The following is a 23460-nucleotide window of genomic DNA, read 5'->3' on the forward strand; positions in this document are numbered from 1 at the left end:
CATGTGATTGTATAAATGAAATTATATCAAATAAGAACAGACTTATTCTACCCAGAACTCAAACAGGGACGGAAAAACCATGGTAGCTGGTGTTCTCCACGCGTATTTATGAGTCCGGAACTCTCAGACTATCGACTAAGCTCCTTTGTTTGGTCCTGACCTGATTTTACAAAACACATCTGACAAGCTTGTCTCAGTTCATGGGTTCCTTCAAGGGGGTGTCTTGGGGTCACGGATGAAGGTGGTTTAGTAACTGTGCTTCCAAAGAAGTTTCCAAAGTCATTTCTAGGGTGGCTTGAAATTCCCAGGAAACTCTCAGAAGCAAACAAGTTGCCTGGTCCATTCATCTGCAAGAAGGAAAGAAAAAAAAAAAAACCAAAAAAAAAAAAAAAAAAACAGCCAACAAATATTGCACTCTCACTAAAGAAGGAAACAAATTTGTGACAAACAACACATTTCCTCACGTACTGAAATTGGTACTAGTCTGCCGTTGCTGTGCTTCTATTGAAAAACTGGTTCTTTCTGGGTTTTCCACTCTTTGGGTCTCTGGGCCCCTCCCCCACCTTCCTGGCTTCTCGCGAGTTGACAGAAGTAACAGGTCATTGTTCTGCTCCTACGGCACACACTCTTCCTATGCCCTGATCTCATCTTCCCTGTGTGGGTTCTGTGGTGCTAAAGCCTCTTGCGCCCCGTGCCACCGCGAGGACTGTGCCGTGACAGGCGCGGTCTTACGCACGCGGCGTTCGTCCCTGGCTGCTGCTCGAGGGTCCTGTCTCACCACCATTTCCCCCGGCACACGCGAGATGTAAGGGAGACCATCACGTCCATTCGGGTAATTCCGTTACTTAAGTAAAAGACCTACGTTCAATTTAAGCGACGTTATTTACAAAAGAGGAAGTGGCACTTACAAGTAAAAGGGAGGAATTACTGCCGCTAAGCGCTGTTCCCTCTCTAGAAGTTGAGGTGGGCACATCTAAAATAATAAAAACACTTCAACAGACCTCATTCTAATCATGTCACAACAACATCAGGGCTCAGTGGCTGACTACGCTTCCCCCGTGTTACTTTCCCTCCCGCTCCCGCTTCCAAGGAGCTTTCTTGCTCATCAAGGACACTCGCAGAGGGCAGTGGATGGTCTCCTTCCCTCTGGAAATTTCCAGGGGCATAGATAACCCTCAGGCAAACTGTTTTCGGAGACATTGGCTGAAGGAGGGCCTGCCGAGTAGGGCTGTTAAAAAGACCAAGAAAATAACTCCTGTCCGAAATGGGAAAAACAGCCTCTTCAAACTACAAAGCAGGAATTCACCACAACATTAGGAAAATTACTAAGGTGCAGTGACTTTTTCTCAGGCTGCCCCTCGATTACCTTCTCTCTGCCCTCTGCTTCCCACAAATTTTAGTTTTTTCAGGTGTCAATCTTTAAATCAATCGTTCTGATTTTTCTCTCTTTAACCACCTAACAATACCTTGGGAAAATAGGAAGATTTTGATCAATGTTGTTGAAAGCAGATATTAGAAAATTACAGAGGCAGGGGCCAGACCAAAAACTCAGCAATCTCTTGCAAAACTAAGGCACCACGCACAATTTGGGGCCCTCTGGGGATAAAGCCTAAAGCAGACAGATCTAATTCTATGGGTTTCATTCTGAATAATTCCGCCTTAAATTAGTCTTTTAACTATTTGCTTCGTTCAGAATTTCACAAGGATAGCCTGCCTTTAAGACCCGTGAGGATGGGGTACGCCTTTCTTGGAGAAAACATTAAAAGCCATTTTGTCCCCCAAAACAATAGACACCCGGCTTAGCAAACTATCTTGTTTAAAAACTCAAAACACCAAAATAAGTACCACATACATTCCTGTGTATTCCCCTGCTCCTTCATCTCCTGAATGGCACAGTTACGCCCAGGCGAATTAAAACTGCAGATTTAGTTTTCATTTTTACAGCTACAACGAAAGTAACTCAAGCACCAACTACCTAAAGTGAGTTACGTAATTGCCAAACTGACTGCCTTCTTTAGAAAACGAACTGCGGTTATTTAAACAAACGGCTCGATTCTTACCTCGCTTGGAATCACTCATTGAAAATGAACTCAAAGAAGAGCAGAAATCTTCCAAGGATGAGGTCAAAGGTGGATACAGTTCTGAGAAGGAGGGTGGAGGGGCATACCTCGCACCAATGGGCAAGGTGCCCAACAGAGATGCCGAGAAAGGCATGCTAGGGGGGACACTGGCTGCGGGAAGGGCTCCTCGGACTAAAGCTGACGGCTAAAAAAGAAAAAAGATTTTGTTAAACCCCAGGAAACGCGATTACAAGTGGGCCAACCTGCTTTGAACATCAGCGTACAGAAACAAATTATTGCACTGGGTAATTACATAACAAAGCTGAAATCAGTATCAAGACTCAAGAGAAGAATCTAGGCTACGGGGGCGCCTAGGTGGCTCAGTCGGTTAAGCCTGCGACTTTGGCTCAGGTCACGATCTCGCAGTCTGTGGGTTCGAGCCCCACGTCGGACTGCCAGCTCAGAGCCTGGAGCCCGCTTCGGATTCTGTCTCTCCCTCTCTCTCTGCCCCTCCCCTGCATGTGCTCTATCTCACTTTGTCTCTCAAAAATAAATAAATGTTAAAAACAAAACAAAACAGAAAGAAGAAGAATCTAGGCTATGGAGCTTCTTTCTTTCCAAGCCCACTTTCAAAAAAGGATCAAGGTCTCAGGAAACGAACCGTCTTGCACTGTTGGTGGGAATGCGAACTGGCGCAGCCGCTCTGGAAAACACTGAAGAGGTTCCTCAAAACTTACAAATAGAACTACCCTATGACCCAGCAATTTGCACTACTAGAAATTTAGCCAAAGGCTACAAAAAAATGCTGATTCGAAGGGGCACATGTACCCCAGTGTTTACAGCAGCGCTATCAACAATAGCCAAATGACGGCAAGAGCCCAAGTGTCCATCAACTGACAAACGGATAAAGAAGATATGGTTTACATACACAATGGAATACTACTCGGCAATGAGAAAGAATGAACTCCTGCCATTTGCAACAACATGGATGGAACTGGAGGGTCTTATGCTGAGTGAAATATGTCAGTCAGAGAAAGATATGATTTCATTCATATGTGTAATTTGAGAAATTTAACAGATGAACACAGGGGAAAGAAGGAAAAATAAGATGAAAACAGAGAGGGAGGCAATCCATAAAAGACTTAAATACAGAGGACAGACTTCGGGTTGCTGGAGGGGAGGTGGGTGGGGGGATGGGGTAAACAGGTGATGGGCAATGAGGAGGGCACTTAGTGGCATCAGCACTGGGCATCATATGTAAGCGATGAATCACTGGGTTCTACTCCTGAAGGCAAGACTACACTGCATGTTAACTAACTTGAGAATAAAAAATTAGGAGGAAAAAAAAAAGGCAAATGGACTAGAATAGACTTCAGAATCCCAAATAAATGCCCGTGAATACTCTGTGGGGGTCAGGGTGTGATGTCCATCCAATATTGTCTCAAATCCAATGTTACATTCACGTTTCATTTCCTTCCGATTCCTTACACGAGGCTCAGAAGAACTGGCTTTATTAAGAAGCAATAGCAATAGTGTAGGGGCAGGGGGAAATGGAAGGTCCTCAAGAGAAGGGAGCCAGAGAAGGCAGAAACGCTGGACCATCTCTCTGGGGATGTGAATTTACGATCTCACAAGGACACACGGAATGCTGCCCCTCTCTTCCCCCATCGTAGCGACAACTTACTGAGGGTTTCCCTGTGCCTTCTAAGTACTGATGCAAGTTCCACGCTATCTGTTGAATTCTTCAACTTTCCAAGATGCGTCCTACCTACTGTGATCGCCATTGTACAGACGAGGAAACTGACGTCCTGAGAGGTGAGGTAAAGCCGCCCAAGACCACAGAGGTGGTAAGAATCAAACCCAAACAGGATCAGTTAACTGCCCACAGACATCATCTATCTCAGCCACGCTGGAACCAGCCCTGAATTGCCCCATCCTCCTCATGACAGTGTTGCTGCTCATGCTGCTATGTTAATACACTTTGTGGCAGGGGTCAGTAAACTTTTCCTGTGAAGGACTAGATATTCAGTATTTTAGCCACGCGGTCTGTTTCAACTACTCAGCTGTGTTGCTTCAGTGCAAAAGCAGCCACACACAATGCAGAAGTGAATGGTCGTGGCTGTGTTCCAATAAAACTTTATTGATGACACCGAAATATGAATTTCATATAATTTCCATGTGTCACAAAATACTGGTCTGTTTTTCTCCCTTCCAGCCATTTAAAAACGTAAAACCCATTCTTATTTTGCAGCATTTCAGATATGGCCGGGCCTTGGCTACACAGTTACCCTGAGGCATTTATCCTTTAAGACTTTAATCCAAAACAAACAAACAAATTCTTTTTCTTTAAATAAAAAAAATAAAGAAAGAAAGAAATTATTTTTCTTTAAATACCAAATGCCTATTCTTTTTCAGAATTTTAAGTTTACCCTTTCCATACTATGTGATTCCAACAGGTATTGAGGGAAACTGGCTCATTACTAGACTGGCGTTTTGTTTTATTTAAAAAATAACCACACGGGTATGGTACCCCCAGAGAAGGACAAAAGTACCTTTTAAGCTAAGTATAACCTACAGGAAATGCTGAAAATACCAAGGAGGTCGTACAGCAATTTTTTTTTTTTTTTACAAAATTAAGCCTGGCTTCCTAAGAGAGGAGTGACGCTGACATTTACCATAACAGTTTCATTGGCCTCAGGTGCCGAATCAAGAAGGTCATCTATTTCGTCGCCGAGGACCATATCTCCGTCATCCAGAAAAGGTTCCGGCATGGTGAAGGGGGTCTTTCCTCCGTTTGCCAACACCGCCGATGGCAGGGGGCTCTCGTCCACTTGCAGGGGCAGCATAGAGGGCAAGGGCATGATAGGAACTGAGGCCAGCTCACTTCCGACTTGGTGGGAGAAACTGGACGCAGGCACAGAGACGACAGGAACTGCTTCCTGCCTCGGAGTTAACAAATCTGTAACACGGATCGAAACGTACCCACTCATCTTCGGTGTACTTACTCACCGAAGACTAGCGTCAAGAGCCAATAAGAGAGAAACGGAAGAGCCAGGTGAGGGTACAAAAGCAATGATAAAAATAAATAGATGAGACAGTAGCAGAAGCAGGTCAGAGACAAGGGTAAAAATAATTCTCGAAGTCGTTGGTTTTACCCAGGGATAGACATAGCGGCTTGTGAAAACTTATCCTTGTGTCTCAAAATGCCCGAGCGCCTTCCGGGCAGAGCTACGAGACACTGGTAAAGCCACCCGGGGCGCTCACTGACCGCTTACTGACACGCAGAATTACCAATCACTGCCAGCACGTCCAGAAGTACTAAGGTGGTTTTCAGAATTATTCTTGCTTTCATACCAACGGCCGCACGGTAATTGTATTTGACAACGCTATCACATCTAGAGCGTCTAACGCCGCCACTTTCTAGACCAACATGACGCGAGAAAACGTACCTGGCTCGATATCTTCCACAGAACAGCTCAAAGCCTGGAAATGAAACCAAACAACCGATCATCGTGCGTACGGTCAGGATTCCAGACTACGAGCAGTCTGTAAATCTCACTCCGAGACAGCAATGCGAGTTCTCGCAGAAATTTTACTTCCTTCCAATGGAGATCCGAGAGATAAATGGAGCGGGCACACCTCGGGAACGCGTGGCCCGGCGTGACCGCTGGGCCCTCGTGGACGGTGCTTCCCAAAGGCCGTTCAGGAGTGTTCAATTTCTGGAGGGCCTCGTCTAGCCACCGCTCACTCCCCAAGTCACAAAGGCATCCTAACAGCTCCACGAAGACTTACCTTTTAAAAACCAACCGCTTGGGACCCGTGTTCAACCCAATGGCTCCCAACATTACTATCTGGCCCCGGGCCACTTTTCTAATAAAACCTAACATCTATGAACACCCTGTAAAATGAGCCATTGGACTTGAGGAAATGCTGGTTGAAAGATACTACTTGAGTTGTTTGTTTCTTTTTATAGGACAGGAAGCTCTGGCCAATTATGTGTCTAAGAAACAAAAAGCTCTCAAAAATAGACACAAACCAAAAATATTAAAAGCAGAACTGCTAACGTGGCCATCTGCTCCTTTTTCCCAAAAAGTTACGCGTCTTAAAGGAGCAATAACTTTACCTTGGTAGCCCCGTCCCCAGGAACGGATTTTAACGCGAGCTGAAAGAAAACAAAGATGCTAATTAAAAAAAAAAATTACGTGAAAAACAGAACTGTAACCAAGTTACAACCAAAGAAAACGAAAATACCCCGTGGGGAGAACTCCAGCTTACCTCAGCCCTGACATACGCTTTTCTTATTTTAAATCCCAATTTCTGAGCTAGTTCTTGAGTTAGTTTGATCACATGTTCATCCTGAAAAAAAAAAAATGAAAATATGACTAACGGAGGGTTATATTTACCAACTGTGGAGGCAAATCGCAAAACAGCTAGAACTCATATTCCGTGGAGACACTTGCTTGGTGGGCACGTAATCCCAAATAAAGCGGGTGGACCGCGGACTGGAAAATGGAACTCTTTAGACGCCCCTTCTCCACAAGGAAGCAACGAAATGGTTACCATGTCAACCAGTGAACTCAAATATAAATTCCGTACCTGAGGCACCGCCAAGGAGCACTTTGCTACGGAGTCATAAGCCTCTCTGTATCTTCCTAAGTCACTGAGAGCCTTAGATTTCCGATACAGAGCTTTGCAGTTACTGGCATTTAAACTGAGCACTGTGTCACAGTCTTCTAAAACTTTATCGTGCAAACCCTGGGGTGTAAGAGCAAATAAGGTTAGCAACAATTCCTTCTGGCACACACGTCTTCCTGCCAACGCAAACAAATTAACCCCGGACTAATGCCCTCCTTTCAAACTCTGTTAGCAGTATTATTTTTCTTTGAAAAAAAAAATTTTAATCATGAAACTCCCAAATGGAAAAAAGTACAAATATCATGAACTCCCACGTAACCATCATCCAGACCAGACAAATGTTAACCTTTGGCCGTAAAGGCCCCAGGTCTCCAAGAAAGAAAGCTTTCCAGACACAGTTGATGCCCCAGGCGGCACTCTCCCTTCCTGCTTCCTCCACTAGCTACCCTTTGTTGGAGATCATTAAAATGTCGACTGGAAGTTAACTCCCAAACAGCTAGCTAGCCCGAGAAGAGTCCATTAGAAAAAACAAAACGAGCCATCGGTGAATATTCACTCAGTAAGAATCGGGTGACAACATGGACACCTTGCTTAAATTCAGTTAAATGTTACTGAATGTCCACGGTGACAATTCGAAGTGCACCAAAATATTGCTTTTCCCAGCTCAGACATGTGAAAAGCTCGTGTTAAATCTCTCCAAGGTTAAACACCACGCTGCACTAACAGGGCTCCAAAGCGGCCTAACGCACTCTTGACCAAGTGCACTGTCGGGACAGGGACTTGACTGATGCATGGACCTGGGACCTGCGTCCTCCTGGGCTGATTTTTGTTATAAGCGGACACACCCCAGAAACCAGACTCACGTGGCAACTCCAAGGACCAGTCACCCAGAAACAAATTTTATTTTTAAAATTCCTCAACATTTATCCAAAGCTGGCTTTTCAAAACTCCAGACCACTCTAAAAGCAGGCAGTTAGAGGAGCACCTGGGTGGCTCAGTTGGTTAAATGCGTGTCTTTGGCTCAGGTCATGAATGTCATGATTTGTCAGTTCGACCCCCGCATCGGGCTCTGCAATGACAGCTCAGAGCATGGAGCCTGCTTCAGACTCTGTGTGTGTCTCTCTCTCTCTCTCTGGCCCTCCCCTGCTCGTGTTCTACCTCTCTAGCTCTTAAAATAATAAATACATATTTTAAAAAAATGTTTTAAAGCAGTAATACGATTCTCTTAAAAACTGAAATTAGAGGGGTGCCTGGGTGGCTCAGTCGGTTAAGCATGCAACCTTTGATTTCAGCTCAGGTCATGATCTCATGGTTCGTGAGTTCGAGCCCTGAGTCAGCACTGACAGTGCAGAGCTTGGTTGGGATTCTCTCTCTCCCTCTCTCGCTCTCTGCCCCTCTCTCCCGCACAAAATAATTTTTTTAATTAAATTAGAAAACTGACTTACAATGTACTTTTGTTATCAAAAACATTTTATCCCTCTAGAAACCCTGTTCTGTTCTAAAAAAAAATCACCACTCACCATATTAGAATAGCAAGCAATACGATTTATATGCAGTTTTTCAATTATTTCTTTAGGGATGACAATTTCTTCCGACTTTGCATAACCAGCTATATTCAGAGCTTCTGTGTACTGGCTTATCGAGTTGTTCCAATCGTGTTCCCGATAAACATCATTTCCTTCATTAAAAAGATTTCTCACAAGAGCACGTAAATATACCTTTAAAAAAAAAAGAAAAGAAAAAAGAAAGTGACCACTTGAAGCCCTTTACGAAACAGGACAGGGTACAGGGAAACTTCAATTTTTGTACTGGAGACTTCTGGTCTTAGATGTGACGCAGCAGTGAGCGCTGCTGTAAGAAACGGGGGACCCAGGCCACCTCGCTTACTGTCCCAGCAAGGCCTTCACCTCGCGTGCTTTCTCAAGAGAAAATGCAATTTCCCATCAGGAGGAAAAGTGCGGCAAAAGCACCTGGTAAAAACCTGTTCACATCCCCAACTCTGTGCCTACAACAAATTCCTACGAGTGGAAACTCTAGGTCTGAAGGAAGGAGCATCTTGGGCCTTGGACCAGTATTTCTAAACTGGCTTCCAAAGCGGCGAGAACAGTGGACGCATCCAGCGGTCTGGTCCCCAGCTCACAGCACCCCCACCAACGCCGGGCAGCGTGTGCGTGCCTGTGTGGGAAGACACAAAACCCCTACTAATTTCTAGGTGAAAACCGGTACCCTTTCTTATCCCTGTGCCTGATGACCAAGGATCTCTCACATTTTTATGGACCATTGTCTTTCCTCTCTGGTAAATGTCTGCTCAGGACTGGTCCGGGGAGAGGGGATGTTAAACCTTTTTCTCGCCAAGTACAGTATACAAGGTTCTTTTGGTTCATATAAAAGTTCTGAAGTTTCCTTCATGATTTCCTATCACTGTGCTAATGTTTCACACGTCAAGATCAGATACGTATGACGAGATCAGGTAAATACTCAGGTTCTGGGTCTCATTTTTTGAAATTCGTGTCTAAGCTGACAGAATTAGTAAAGCCAACTGGACAGATCAACCTTTAACAAGGGCGGTAGCTCAGGACAGGCCACTTAACCTCTCGAGATCCCGGGTCCAGTTATAAAAGTCAGGAACGTAAAATGAACTGTACAATGAACGGATTGTTTCCAGTGCTTTCTAGCCATAATACTCTAGGATTCTACATCTGTTTGGAGAGAGAGAGGGCAGGGGCAAGGAAGAAGACAGATAAGGAAACAGGGAAGAGGGAGGGGGAGAGGCGGAGAAAAAGAAGGAACATTGGCAAGCATCAAAACCCTCGGACACCAAAAGCCGCAGGTGAACTAACAGCCTGCATAGACGAGGCCCGGTGAACTGGGCTTTCTCTGGGTTTCTAACTAGTTTCACCTCCGGCTGCTCTCTACTAGGATCCAGGTATCCTTTGCTCCTATGAGAACCTCTTTTCTCCTAAATAAAAATAGAACATACTGGGTTCTCTCCTTCACAACATATCCCGTCCAACTTGTCTTCGGTAAATGAGAGGGAGGCTAAAAGTAATTTTCGAAGGAGGCGCCTGGGTGGCTCAGTCGGGTAAGCGGGTAAGCGTCTGACTTCCGATTTCGGCTCAGGTCATGCTCTCACAGCTGGTGAGATCAAGCCCCGAATCAGGCTCTGCGCAGACAGTGTGGAGCTTGCCCGGGATGCCCTCCCTCCCTCTCTGACCCTCCTTCATTCTGTCTCTCTCTTCTCTCACAAAATAAACATAAAGAAAACTTTACTTAAAAAAAAGTATTTTTCACGGGGCTCGGAAGAAAACTTAGGCAAACTACACTCATGGAGGAAAGAAAATGGAGGACAACTGTCCCCATGTGCCAAAAGCAATGTTGTCCTCTATATGGAGGAGATTGACTAATTCTTTCTGTAGGTGCCCAGAGAGTAAATACTTCAGGCTTTGTGGGCCATATGGTCTCTGTCTCAGCTACCATATGTCGTGAAAACGGCCACAGATCATAAATACATCACCAAATAGGTGCGGCTGCATTCCAATAAAACTTTATTTACAGAAACAGACAACGGACCACATTTGGCCCACAAAGCTGGAGTCTGCCAACCCCCACTATTCATTATGGTTCACAAGTTACTTGCACAGCTTTTAAGTAGATGTTCCCAATCATTACCGCATATTGTTCCTGTGTCCCTGGATATGACAGCGGTGACCTAAGAAAAAGAAACCAATGAATTTTAATTATCAGACTCTTATCAGGATTTCTTCATCCAGACGTCATTGTAAAGCTAAGGTTCTATCAGCTTGCTATGGGTTCAAAGCACATTTTAAAGACCTACCTTCCTTTACGACTATTATTCACATATGCCATATTCACACACAACATGGTCGGGGGTGGGGGGGAGATCTGTAACTATTCCCTTATATTTTCTTAAGTATAACACTTTTTTCCCTAAACCTACTTCTACTAAAAGAAGGCCTAATTCTTCAAATACCAAAAAACTTTTCCTACAGCACAGAACCACTAATACTTTTTGACTCAATTCGCTGCAGTACAGAGAATGTCTCCTCCCAGGACAAACAGAGAGGGACTTCTGCCTGCTCGTGTCCGCCCAAGGCCTGGGCTGCCTTGTCACTGTCCTGCTTCATGGAGGCCGGTTAGAGACTGAGCTTCTTAAGAGAAATGTCTGATTACAAAAGCCCTATGTGCGTGGTGATTTCATCACTTTTCAGTCATCAGAAGCGCTCTGATGGGATTAGGTTCTGATCCTTCTGGGTCTAATATTTTCTGAGACACAACAGGATTTAGCTCTAAAAATCAGGGACAGGAAGGTAGACTTCAGAACACATGGGAAGTCAAATGTGCCCGAGCCAAAAATATTGCTAGACAAAAATATCTAATTTCTAACCCGGATTAAGAGGACTTATAAACAGAGGAGTAGAGGTTTCTTAATCTAATATAAAAAAGTACAGTCGACTCTTAAACAACACGGGTTTGAACTGCGCGGGGTCCACTTACAACGTTATCTTTTTCAATAAACCTAGGACGGTGCTGTAAATGCATTTCCTCTTCCTAATGAATTTCTTAACTTTTTCTTTTCTCCAGCTTACTTTATTTTAATACGGTAAATAATACGCATAACACACAAAACGTGTTCATCGACTGTTTACGCTATTGGCAACGCATCCGGTCAACAGTCGTAGGCTGTTCGTAGCCCTGTTTTGGGAAGTCAAAAGTTACACGTGGATGTGCAACTGTGCAAGGGTCTGCGCCCCTGACCCCGCGGTGCACAAGGGCCAGTTGTATACGTGGCGTGAACACACGCGAGTCGGGCCCTTACTGGATAAACTGCAGTCCTTCCTTAATGTTCTGCTGCCTTTTTCTTCTCTCCTCGGACACACTGGACATGTTACCCCGCACATCCACTTTCTAAACGATCGACCTGGAAAGAAACGAGGCACAAAGTCACGTGAGGTGCAGAGCTCCGGACCCCAACTAAAACACCCACAGTCCGCGGTCTTGCCACGCTATCAGCTGTGGGCACATCCCTCTCTGCTGACTTGACTCTGGGCTGCTGGACACCAGGAACCCTGGCTCATCCGCACGGTCCCTGCTGCCCAGCACACGAAAGCATCTGGTTTTCACTCTCCTTTAACGCTGCACAGCCATGCAGACTTTGCTCCCTCCTAAGTCATCTCCCCCCACCCCTTGGGCTACAGGTTTCATTTCTTCCGTGTCTATATGCACGCACGTACGCAGGCACGCACGCGTATGCTGCACTGGAACAGTCCTGGCCTTGTTTCGCTTCTGGAAGCGCTCCAGAAGTGAAAAGGTTTCACATCCGCTCACCTCCGAGGGAGTCTGACTTCCTGGTGAGCAGAGCCGAAACCTCACACACGTTTTGTTACACAAACTTCTGAAATAATCCTTGCTGATTCAACTGATAGAATGAAAAATCTAAATGAAGTCATCCGGTTGGAATTCCCGAGAAGGTAAGGGTTCACCTTCCACATAACAGTGGCAAATGTCAACACAAAACAGTGCCGTTGGGATCTGCACCCCGCCCCCCCCCACTGGCCCATCCCCATCAATGTTCGTTAAGCAATTCCCAGCAAGTTAAAGGAAAACCACAGGGAAGAGATCCATGATAAAACACCATCTCCCAGGGTCCTCAACCAGGGTTTGGCGACCTCAGCAGCTCGGGCCAGACAGTCCTTGACTCTAGGGGCCTGCGCTGTGCACGATACACCCCTGGCCTCCACCCACGAGATGCCAGTAACGCCCCTTCCCCCAGTGGTGACAACCAAAACTTCCTCCAGGCTTTGCTGTGTGTCCCCTGGCAGGGACGGGGAGGGGGCACATCATCCCTCCAAGATAAGCGCTGGGCTCTAAACCTAAGAGGACATCTTAGCACACAAACCGTGTCTTTGAATGCGCATGACGGACGGGGAACTTGCACCCAGGTTTCAAGCTCAAATATTCTAGTTTCATTATTGCTTGACGTTCATAGTTTTATTATAGAATCTACCTTTTTCAAAGTGTAGAGGTGGGGACAAGGGTTGAAAGGCCCCGAAGGCTGGTAACTGGTGATCATTTTTTTCCATCGTTTAAACACTGTAGCTCTACATGTTTCAATCTTCTAATCTCAAAGTTGTTGACTTTCCTGGGGCACCTGGGTGACTCGGCTGAACGTCCAACTCTTGACTGCAGCTCAGGTCCTGATCTCACGGTCTGTGAGTTCAAGCCCCGTGTCGGGCTCTGTGCTGACAGTGCAGATAGCCTGCTGTGGACTCTCTCTCTCTCTGCTCCTCCCCCACTCACGCTCATGCTCGATCCCTCTCTGTCTCTCAAAAATAAAATAATTCTTAAAAAACGTTTAATAATAAAAGTTGTTACTTTACTGAAGTGTTTACATGTGAAATGATCTATCCAAGATTTGCCACGAAATAGTCCAGCAAACAAAAACAAAAGGGGGCTGGAGGGGGTGAAACAGCTGAATGTTCCCAAAACTAGTGACAAATACAGGGAATCTCTGTACTTTGTCAACGTCTGAAATGTTTCAAAATCAAAAGGGTACAAAGCCCAGGATGCTGAAGCGAGATGTCATTATTTCTGGAATTTGTGTTTCAGACAGTCTAGCTTAGAGGGGGATGAATGGGTAGAAATGAGACAAGACCGCCAAAAACATGGACCACTGTCCTAACCTGTGATGGGGACGTGTGAGGGCGGGGGGGGGGGGGGGGGGGGGGGGGGGGGGGGGGAGGGGTCTTTCTAATCTTCCACTTGAACTCGTCTGACCATTTCCTTAACAACAACAAAAAAAGTTAAATCATACTTGGATGTACAAAGGTATTTAAAGGAGGCGCTATTTGTAAGAGAAAAAGATCAAAAACGTATCCAATGTCTATCAAGGACATGGAGTGTGTTGGAAAAAAAGACCAAGTAAAGGTGCGGTATCCACAATAGGACCCTGTTCTGTTTAGAGAAAGGGTCAGGGGAGGCTGTCTATTCATATTTCCTTGTACATCCTCGCAACAGCTCCAGAGGGAATTTCAGAAAACCACAGCAATGGCAGAAACCTGGGGGCTCAGGGCGCGGTGAGAAGGGCCTTTGCACTGCATACCTACCTTTAAAACTTTTTCCTGAACGCTGAACGTGAATTACCGCTGAGAAAAAATTTGAAGTATTTTTTAGAAATCCACATAGCCTCTGACCCCTTCCTTGGAAAGACGACTTAAGGGACCACCAAGCCTTCTTCCTATTTTATGTAAGATGGGGCCGATGTAGAGCCAGAACCGACTGCCCAAAGGCACCCAGAAGGGCACTTGGGGGTGTCACGGCAGTCAGGCCTGAAAGACGGGGCCAAGGAAAGGGTTACCCAAAGCAAGAATTCTTGCCTGTCCTCAATGATTAGTCACCTTTCTCCCAACCCCTCAACCCCTGCACAGGCAAGGTGAGGAATTAGTTTGAGGTTCACTCAAAAGGCAAATCTGCTGGCACAGAAGGGACTCCCAGGTAATGATAATCCACTAAGTTAATAGCCTTAGAGCCATTTCCCCAGAAAGTGCCAGAAAACCTTGAACCTCAACCTCTTAAGGACAAAGGGCATGTGGCAAAGAGCTGACAACTCAAGTAGGTGATTAAGAGGAAATAAGACTCAGGCTCTTTTAATAGCATGAACCACCTCTCCTTTCCATGTTTAAAGATTTGGGAACGGATAATCAGGGGAGAGTCAAATACAGTAGGAAGGAGAATTTCAGGTTCTTGTAGTTTTTCCCTCAAGTTAAAAATCTTTCTCAGTGAACACTGTATACCTACCTATGGTCTACAATTAATGTTTTGCTGTTTATCACATCTGCCCATCTTTCTCTTTTAATTTGAAAATATTAATGGATTTTATTTATTTTTAATTATTTATTTCCACAATGATTTCAGGAGTAGATTCCTTAATGCCCCTTACCCATTTACCCCATCCCCCTTCCCACCACCCCTCCAGTAATCCTCTGTTTATCTCCATGTTTAAGAGTCTCTTCTTCTCGCGGTCCGTGAGTTCAAGCCCCGCGTCGGGCTCTGGGCTGATGGCTGAGTCTGGAGCCTGCTTCCGATTCTGTGTCTCCCTCTCTCTCTGCCCCTCCCCCGTTCATGCTCTGTCTCTCTCTGTCTCAAAAATAAATAAAACGTTAAAAAAAAAAAAGTTTAAAAAAAAAAAAAAGAGTCTCTTCTGTTTTGTCCCCCTCCCTGTATTTATATTATTTTTACCTCCCTTCCCTTGTGTTCATCTGTTCTGTGTCCTAAAGTCCTCATATGAGTGAAGTCATATGATATTTGGCTTTCTCTGACTAATTTCGCTTAGCATAATTCCCTCCAGTTCCATCCACATAGTTGCAAATGGCAAGATTTCATTCTTTTTGAATGCCGAGTAATACTCCATTGTATACATGTATCACATCTTCTTTATCCACTCATCCATCGATGGACATTTGGGCTCTTTCCATACTTTGGCTATTGGCTATAAACACTGGGGTGCGTGTGGCCCTTAGAATCACCACTCCTGTCCCCCTCGGATAAACACCTAGTACATCGACCCATCTTTATCCATCCGCCCATCCCTCTGTCCATGCATCAATGTACCTTATTACTTTGATGAACTGCAAAGTGGCAGACATCAATTATAATTCATCAATAAATGCTTCAGAATATGTATCATTACTTAGGTTTCAAGATTTATGGGTTTTCTTAAGGCTATATGCACAAAATCTTTTTCCCTATAAAATGCACAAATTGTAAGGGAGGATTTGACAAACATCACACTCCTGTAACCCAGACCCCAGTCTTGAGTTCACCATTACGGTCAGTCCAGATAGTTCCCTCAGCCAATCCCTGCCCCACCCTTACCCCCCGGCAATCACTGTTCTTTCTTCCACCACAGATTAGTTTCACCCTCCCACTTCCCACTTTGAAAGAAAGAAAAGATAAACGCTTGAAACATCATCTTATTTGGGTACGCAGTTAAAATCTGGCATCAATTTTAAAGTGAGGAAGAACGTGATAAAGTTCACCCAACAGCCCCCTATCTTACTTATCCTAACTCAGCAGCACACAACAGGTGCACACTCCGTCCTTGAGCCTGGGGCTCTGTCCAGCTGGTCTCTAAACGTGGGAGCCCTGGGGCATCACTGGAGTTCCTTCCCTCCCCCAGCCACACGCTCACCTCTGGGACATCCCACATGGCCCAACGCTGGAGACCGCCTGCCTGCCGTTCTGATGGTTCTACTAGATAGCTCACAGACATCACAGACTCTTTATTTAATAGTGTTTAATGTTTATTTTTTGAGAGCGAGCGGGGAGGGACAGAGAAAGAAAGAGAATCTCAAGCACACTGCACTGTCAGCACAGAGCCCAACACGGGGCTCAAACCCACCAACCACAAGACCATGACCTGAGCTGACACCACATGTCGGGCGCTTAACCGACTGAGCCACCCAGGGGCCCCTACATCGCATAGTTTAAAAGGCAAGATTTTAACATCAGGACGGAGGAAAAAAAGGATGGTCTCCTCTCCTGTCACTCAGGACCCACCCGCCCTTCCCGAGGACAACCACCCATTGTGTTACTGGGCTCTTCTGTGTCCTGCCAGAGGAACTCTGCGGAACAGTGGGTCTCAACTGTGTTGACTGCGGTGGTGATATGTGAATCTACACCTGGGGATAACATCGCGCGCAGCGTTGTGCGCACGCGCGCACACACACAGCACAGGTGCATGCAAAAAAAACCAGGCAAGAGTAAGCGCCCGCAGTCTGGTTAACAGTACTCCACTAACACCAGCTTCCTGGTACCCACTGGGGGAAGTGGACGAAGGGAGGCTTCGTGGAGGCTCTACATACCCATCGGGCAATTTCCTGCGAGCTTATAATCACTTCAAAATAAAAAGTTACAAGCATCCTGTGCCTATGTTATCTTTTGTACAAACTGAGGCTCCTGACGTGTCTGCACCCTGCTTTTTTTCTCCCAGTACCTAACCTCAAAGGTCACTCCCCGACAGGACACGTGAAGCGGCTTTACCGGCTGCGATCCGCGATATGGCTGCAGGCCACCAGAGACGCTACGTTCTGGTGGCGTCCAGTCTCTGAAGCTCACCAGGGACCCAGGGCATTTCACAGAAGTCCGTCTTCAGAGGACGTCCACGGGCTAAAGGGAGCGTGTCTTCCGTCTACTCTACCTGCTCCTGCCCACGTGTGACACCACCCTGCCACCAACAAGGCCTGAGGGCCCCCATTTCGGCACGCGGTTGCCTCGCGGTTCACTCCACTCGTGCCAACCGGGGAAGTGACAAGCATGTGACAATGGGGAGACAATGTGACGAGGTTTTGTCTGGGCCCTTCCGTCACCCGTGAGGCTGCACAGCCCTTCAAGTTTCAGAGTCGCCGGGTTAGTCCTTCTCCGTAAACTGTCTGTTCGTGTCCTTTGCCCATTTCCTTCCAGGCTGAGCTTTTCTCATTCAGGAAGGCACTTCATGTGCTGACGAAAGCAGTCTTCTGTGACGCTGGACTATTTTTCCCAACTTCGTATCAATCCTATGGCTTCAGTTATGGTACTTTTTGACAGCAGAAGCTTCTATCTCTAAGTAGTTGAAATTATCAATATTTTCTTTAATGGCACCTGATTTTGACATACTTTGAAACTGTAAAATAATTCTCTGGGTGTTCTCCTAGTACTCTTGGTTTTGTTTTGTTTTGTTTTGTTTTGTTTTAATTTGGGAAGGGGGCAACCTGGGTGGCTCGCTGGTTGAGCATCTGACTTCAGCTCAGGTCATGATCTCGCGGTTTGGGGGTTCAAGCCCCACGGCGGGGCTCTGTGCTGACAGCTCGAGCCTGGAGCCTGCTTCGGATTCCGTGTCTCCCTCTCTCTCTGTCCCTCCCCCCGGCTCATGTTCTCTCAAAATAAACATTTTTAAAAATTTAAAAAATTGTTTTTAATTTTTTAAAAACTAAAATTGTTTTTGATTTTTTAAAAATTAAAAAAAGTAAACAAACATTTTAATGAGATCTACCAGTTGACTGTAAGGAGTGATGTAGGGATGTATATATATTCCTTCACTGTTTACAAAAAGGCCATCTAGTCTACACTGCTATGCATACAAAATTCTGGGGCTGCCCCTGATTTTTACTCAGCATTTCCAACTTAAAGGGTCCTAACCCCAGGCTCTCCTGCCAATCCTACCCCTCTGCCCGCTCTTACCTTTTCAAAGTTCTGAAACCACTGCTAGCCACCTGCTCAAACCAGAGCCCAGAGACCTGGCATCACGCCCTTCTTTCCCCCACACCCACAACCCATCACCCTGCTGATGAAGCCCACCGGCGACACTGCAGACTATGCACAGGGCACCCCGACTCTGACCACTTCCCACGAGCTCCCCGCACCCCCTGGCCCGGTCACACCATCACACCATCTCGAGTGACGCGATGTGGCAGCGGCCTCCTGTCCCTGCCTCCCCTCTAAGCTTCCGGTCCTCCCCCTGTCCCTCCCCCACCCACTTCCCACACTAAACTGAAAACGTCCACCAGCTATTACAGCCACGCTCTAAATCCCAGCACTTGGAGTAAAACCCAGAGTCCTCACCCTGACCTCTCAGACCGAGGAAGACAGTCTCAAGCTCTTGCCTCGGCCCCGCCCCCACGCAGGCGCAGCAGGCTGGCTGTGCTCCCGCCCCGCCGCCCGGGGGTGTGCAGGAGTGCGGGGGCTCCGCCCCCTGGGCACTGCGCGCTAGCCCCTCCCCCCGCCCATAACACACTTCCCAGAGGGACCCAGAGCTGGTCCTTCCTTCCTTCCTGGAATCTTGGTTTAAATATCACCTTTCGAGACCTTCCCTGCCGTGCCCCCTAAGTGGTTGCCCCACCTCACTCTCACTGTGCTCTTGACTTCCACAGCTACCTCGTCTTAGTCCTGACCGCATTCCAACATCTGGGTCCGGGGTCGATACATATTTGAATGGGAAGAACGAATGAAGTGGCCAAGCGTGGAGAGAATGCTTCACACAAAGTTCAGAGGCGCAAGAGTTAACGCCTGACACAACTGTTCATGAAAAGGCAAGCACGACGGGGGGGGGGGGGGGGGGGGGGTCCCCAGGGAGGAAATGACCACGCGGGCAGACTGGGCTCTGGTGCACTCTGCCTGGACCCTTTAGGGGCACAAGGTGGGGAGACAATCGACAAGGCGGGGATTGACCTGAGACAGCCACAGAGAAAGACCACAAGCGACCCAGGAAGTAGTGCAGGGATGGGTTTCCTTCATCACCAACTGGGGGTGGGGAGCAAGTCAGACGCGCTGTCTTCTCCCTACGTGAAAGGGAAATGGAGTGGGAGGGCTCTGAAGAGTACACGGCAAAGCAAAGAAGCCCAATTAAATGTAAATTTCATTAAATCATCTAAAATTTTGTGAGCTGGAACATTATCTTTTGCTTATCAGCTGGTCTTAAATGTTACTCATTCTGACCTTTTATGTAAGGAGGAAAGGTACCCCTGCTCTTCATTATAATTCCTTAAGTACATACTCAGTGCCTGCTTTACGTGAAACTGATTATACTCACCATGTTCCAGGCTAGCAACCGCTGTGTATTCCTGCCCATGACACAAGGTAACTTAAGAAACTAGCTCCCATTAGCACAAGACACGGAGGCAAGAGAAATTTGATTGCAACATGTTGTATAGACAGATACAATAGCTAACCCTTAGCGCTCTTACTGGATGCCAAGCATCGTCCTAAACGCTTGGCATGTATTAAATCATTTAATCCCGTGATAGTCTTAAGGGATAGGTACTAGGAGGAAACCGAAGCACAGACAAGTGACGCAAGCAGTGCACGATCATGGCTAGGAAGTGGCTGAGCTGGATTTCAGAGCCAGACAGTCTGGCTCCAAGCCCGAATCCTGATCCAGCACCCTATTCTGCACTGTAAGTGCCAGGGACGCCAGGAGGAGGGCGAGCAGTCTAAGTCAGCCCTGGGCTGGGCTCTGAAAAACAAACACAGCTCTGACAGACAGGTGGGCATTTCAAAGCCACTCAAGGCGAACAGAATAATCACACCCTTGTACACACACACACCAACATGCTCAAAGAACATCATTTGAAGAAACTTAGACAAAGCAGAGGGTTTCCGGGGGAATGCAATGGACACAGAGGGTTAAAATACCAGTCCAGGGAAACTTTGCATATGGAAATATGCTCCACCCACACCATAATATCTTTATACGCAAAGACTGAATATTAAACAGTCCTACAAGACACACACAGGAAGAGAAAGTGGTCTGACGGTATATGGCACAGTGCTGGTATTTTTGCCTAAAAAGGTATTCCTAAATTTCAAGTGAAAGATTGTAATACCGCTCTGGATTAAATTCTATCCTCAGACTCCCGCCTCTGCTGTGTAAGGGCACACACAAACAAAAAGTAGTTTCAAAGTAACATTACTGTCAAGCCTGTCTTGCAACAGTTAGTTTACTCTGGTAAACTTATAAAAGCATACGGCTACAATGTAACCTTCAGAGACTACAAACCCAGATAGGGCAACATCACAGATGTTCTACCATCTTCTTGGAAGAGTGACTATTCTACTGGATACTTCAGGAGAGCAATGATGAGCCCCCAGGCAAAAGTCACAATAACTCAAAGGAAGCCATGGGCTTTCCAGTTCATTTCAGGGGCAGAGGCCCTGAAAATTAACATGCTCTCTGCAGTATGCACATAAATACTGGTAATACAGAGCCTGGACAACTCACCATCTAATTCTGATTCGAACTAAACATAACCGTTTCCAGACTCCAAGAGACAGCACAGAATGAACATTTTTCAACAAAGAAAATTCTAATAACTTGAACTATTCTGCAAATTAGGACAAGATCCTCATTTGCAATCAGCTCCACGGTTCAGTTCAGCTCAGGGTAAGAAGGAAGAGGCAGGGCCTCCTTGAGAGCCTGGGGGACAGGAGGCCACATGCCATCAGAGAAGCAGGGAAAGATAAGCAGAGGGCACAGGCTCCCAGCCAACCTGCCCCCACTCAGATGCTCTGTTTGAGCGCGGTCCAATAGAAATACAATGCGAGCCACATATGTAATTTCAAATTTCCAAGGTGCCACGTTAAACAAAAGTGGCAAGATACTGGAGGAAATTATTTTAACGCTTTTAATTAACCCAACTGTGTTCAAAATACCATCTTAATATGTATTACACACAAAAATTATAAATGTGATAAACTCCCCCCCCCCCCCCCGCCATACCAAGTGTTTAAAAAACCACGTATGTATTTTTCACCCTGAGCATATCTCACCTGGGTCTAGCCACACACCAAGTGCTCCACAGTCCCGAGAGGCCAGCGGCCACCCTCCAGGGCCGTGCAGGTCCAATGTCAAGCAGATCCCCGCTCTCTCAATCCCTAAGCAAGGGTGCCCCCTCTGATCTCTAAACACTGGGGGCCGGGGCGGGGGGAGGGGGGGTGGAATGCCCGAGCACGACAAATTCCCCAACCCGGGCGCAGGCGCAAACTCTCGGGCCCAGCCGGCGCTTCGCTGCTTGACCACACCCCTGCGATGACCGTCCCCAACCGTGAATTCGCGCTAATGAGAACTGACAGGTCTCCATTCCTTAAGGGTGGGGGAAAGAAACCTAAAGCCCGGCGGTGTCCGCATCCCCGGTAAAGACAGGAAACCATTCGCCGCGGGTCCTAGATGTGCGCCCGGCGCAAAAGAAAAGAGGGACTGCGCGCGGGGGGGGGGGGGGGGGGGGGGGTATGAAATCAACGAGCCACGCACTCTGCGCGCATCCTTCCCGCCCCCCAAACCCGAAATCCTCAATTAGGGGACCCACGGTCAGCGGACACACACAAATGATCAAAACACACTGCTGGTGGGGGAGGGGGGTAAGCAAGGCGAAAGGAGGTGCGGAGCCAGCGGAAACGCATGCGGGCGCGGAGGACAGCGAGCCGCAGCCCTTCGCGCCCCCGTCCCGCCGACGCGCCCCCGGGGGGGCGGGGGTCCCCGCCGCCCCGAGGGCAAGTGGAGGGGAAGGCGGGGAGGAAGGGATCCCGGGACCCGGCCCGCCCGCGTCCGCCGCGAGCAGCCGGGCCCGGTTGGCGGCGCGCGCTCCGCCCTTCCCACCCCGGGGGGCCGCGATCCCCACCCCCCCCCCCGCACCCCCGCTCCGCCGCCGCTGCCCGCGCCCCTCCGCGCCGCCGCCCCTCCCCCGCCCGGCGTCCGTTAACGGCCGCGCGCGAGCACGAGGCGGCGGCGGGCGCGCGCCGGGCGGGGGCGCCCGGCGGGGGAGGGGCGGCGGCGCGGGCCGGGCCGGGGGCGCAAGAGGGCCCGGCGGCGCCCCCCTACCTGCGGGGACGGCCGCGCCGGCCGGCGGGCGGACAGCGGCGCGCGGCGGAGCGGGCGGCGGCGGCGACGACGGCGGCGGCGGCGACGGAGGCCTGGGCGCTCGCTCGCTCGCAGCTTCCCTCCGCGACCGGCGGCGGCGGCAGCAGCGGCTCCGCTGCGCTCGCGCGGCGCCCTCTGGCGGCGGGAGGCCGCGCCCGGCTCCCGGCACAAGCCGCCATTGGCTGCGCCCGCGAGCGTCGTTGCCGGGGGCGGCGGCGCCACGTCGGGCCGGGCGGCGGCGGCGGCGGCGGTGGCCCCGGCGGCCCCGGCGGCCCCGGCGGCCCCGGGGAGGGACGCGCGGGGCGCGGCGGGCTGCGGCCGCGGCCGGAGCCGGTGGAGCGCTCGCTGGGCGCGAGAGCCGACCGCTGGCTGACGCACGTTCACATTTCCGGGCGCCGCGTGTGCGGAGCAGCGGGGACTTAGCGCGGCGCCCGGTCGGGAACTGACCCACTTTCGGGGACCGAGAGGGCTTCCCGACACCCTTGGCAAGCCCGCCTCCGGTGCTCCCTACTCTGCGAATGGAAACTGGGGGGCCGCGGAACAACCATATTGTACTCCCCCCCCCACGCCCCGTCTTCCAGATGAAAAAGAGGCGGAGCGCTAGGGGGCAGCTGTGGATGCCAGGCCCGCCTCGGCCGCGTTCCGTGTGCTGGCTCTCCGAGGGCCTGGCTCCCTGCCCTGCAGGTGCCAGGCAAATGCCACGTCACCCACCCCACTTGTAACAGCCAGGTGCCCCTGGGGGCCAGGCCCTGCCCTGTGCTCTGGGGCTCAACCGCGGGCAAGGCAGAGTTACCACCCAGGAATGGGATCGGGAGCGGGGTGTCCACCGTTTAGACCAGTGAAAACCAAAGACACTGAGGCCAGGTGACGTGACCGTGATGGAAGGCTACACCGAAGGTGGGAGCTGAGTGACGAAAGGCCTCAGAAGGTGACAGCTGTGCGGAGATGGGGAGCGTGCCCCAGGCGGAGGGAAGAACAAGTGCAAAGGCCCTGAGGCTGGAGCTTGGTGTCTGGGGAGCAGGAAAGGCACATATGGTGAGTGGGTGTAAGGGGAGAAAGGTCTGAAAGAAGAGAGGGGCCGTGATTGGGAACGTGCCGTTCTGTGTGGTGTGGGAGTTCCTTGACAAATCAGAATCCAGAGGGCCTAACCTTGGTTTACATTCTGGAAAGTTCTCTCGGGCTCCTGTGCAGAGACTAGGCCGAAGGAGGGACAAGACAGAGCAGAGAGCAGACGGACTAGCTAGGTGGCTCTCACGGTCGCCAAGGGGACATAGATTTACAAACCAGATGTGTTAGCCTGCGCGGGCTGTCCTAACAAAATGGCCACAGACCTGGAGGCTTTAAAACAAGAATTTTCTC

At 48.7% G+C, this 23460-nt stretch overlaps 1 protein-coding gene across 5 annotated transcripts in view; it reads right to left on the reverse strand.

Moving 5' to 3' along the window:
* The window catches only part of ZC3H7A (zinc finger CCCH-type containing 7A), a 36273-nt gene extending 14074 nt beyond the window's left edge, over window positions 1-22199 (reverse strand). Inside the window, exons 1-13 of one of the 5 annotated variants that reach the window (XM_053894430.1) lie at window positions 21015-21139; window positions 13820-14041; window positions 11533-11634; window positions 10365-10404; window positions 8216-8413; window positions 6657-6815; window positions 6336-6416; window positions 6184-6222; window positions 5510-5543; window positions 4736-5019; window positions 2061-2265; window positions 909-973; window positions 161-347 (exon numbers count right to left, since the gene is read on the reverse strand). In XM_053894430.1, the coding sequence (XP_053750405.1) occupies window positions 161-347; window positions 909-973; window positions 2061-2265; window positions 4736-5019; window positions 5510-5543; window positions 6184-6222; window positions 6336-6416; window positions 6657-6815; window positions 8216-8413; window positions 10365-10404; window positions 11533-11600 (1360 nt within the window). In that variant the 5' untranslated portion in view covers window positions 11601-11634; window positions 13820-14041; window positions 21015-21139. Of the gene's footprint in view, window positions 1-160; window positions 348-908; window positions 974-2060; window positions 2266-4735; window positions 5020-5509; window positions 5544-6183; window positions 6223-6335; window positions 6417-6656; window positions 6816-8215; window positions 8414-10364; window positions 10405-11532; window positions 12243-13819; window positions 14571-21014; window positions 21145-22062 lie in introns of those variants that run through there. The other 4 variants (XM_053894427.1, XM_053894429.1, XM_053894428.1 and 1 more) reach the window with 4 other exon arrangements.
* Window positions 22200-23460: the final 1261 nt, after the last annotated feature.

This window comes from Panthera pardus, unplaced genomic scaffold (genome assembly GCF_024362965.1).
Source record: "Panthera pardus isolate Hobbes unplaced genomic scaffold, ASM2436296v1 HiC_scaffold_5, whole genome shotgun sequence".
NCBI lineage: Eukaryota > Metazoa > Chordata > Mammalia > Carnivora > Felidae > Panthera > Panthera pardus.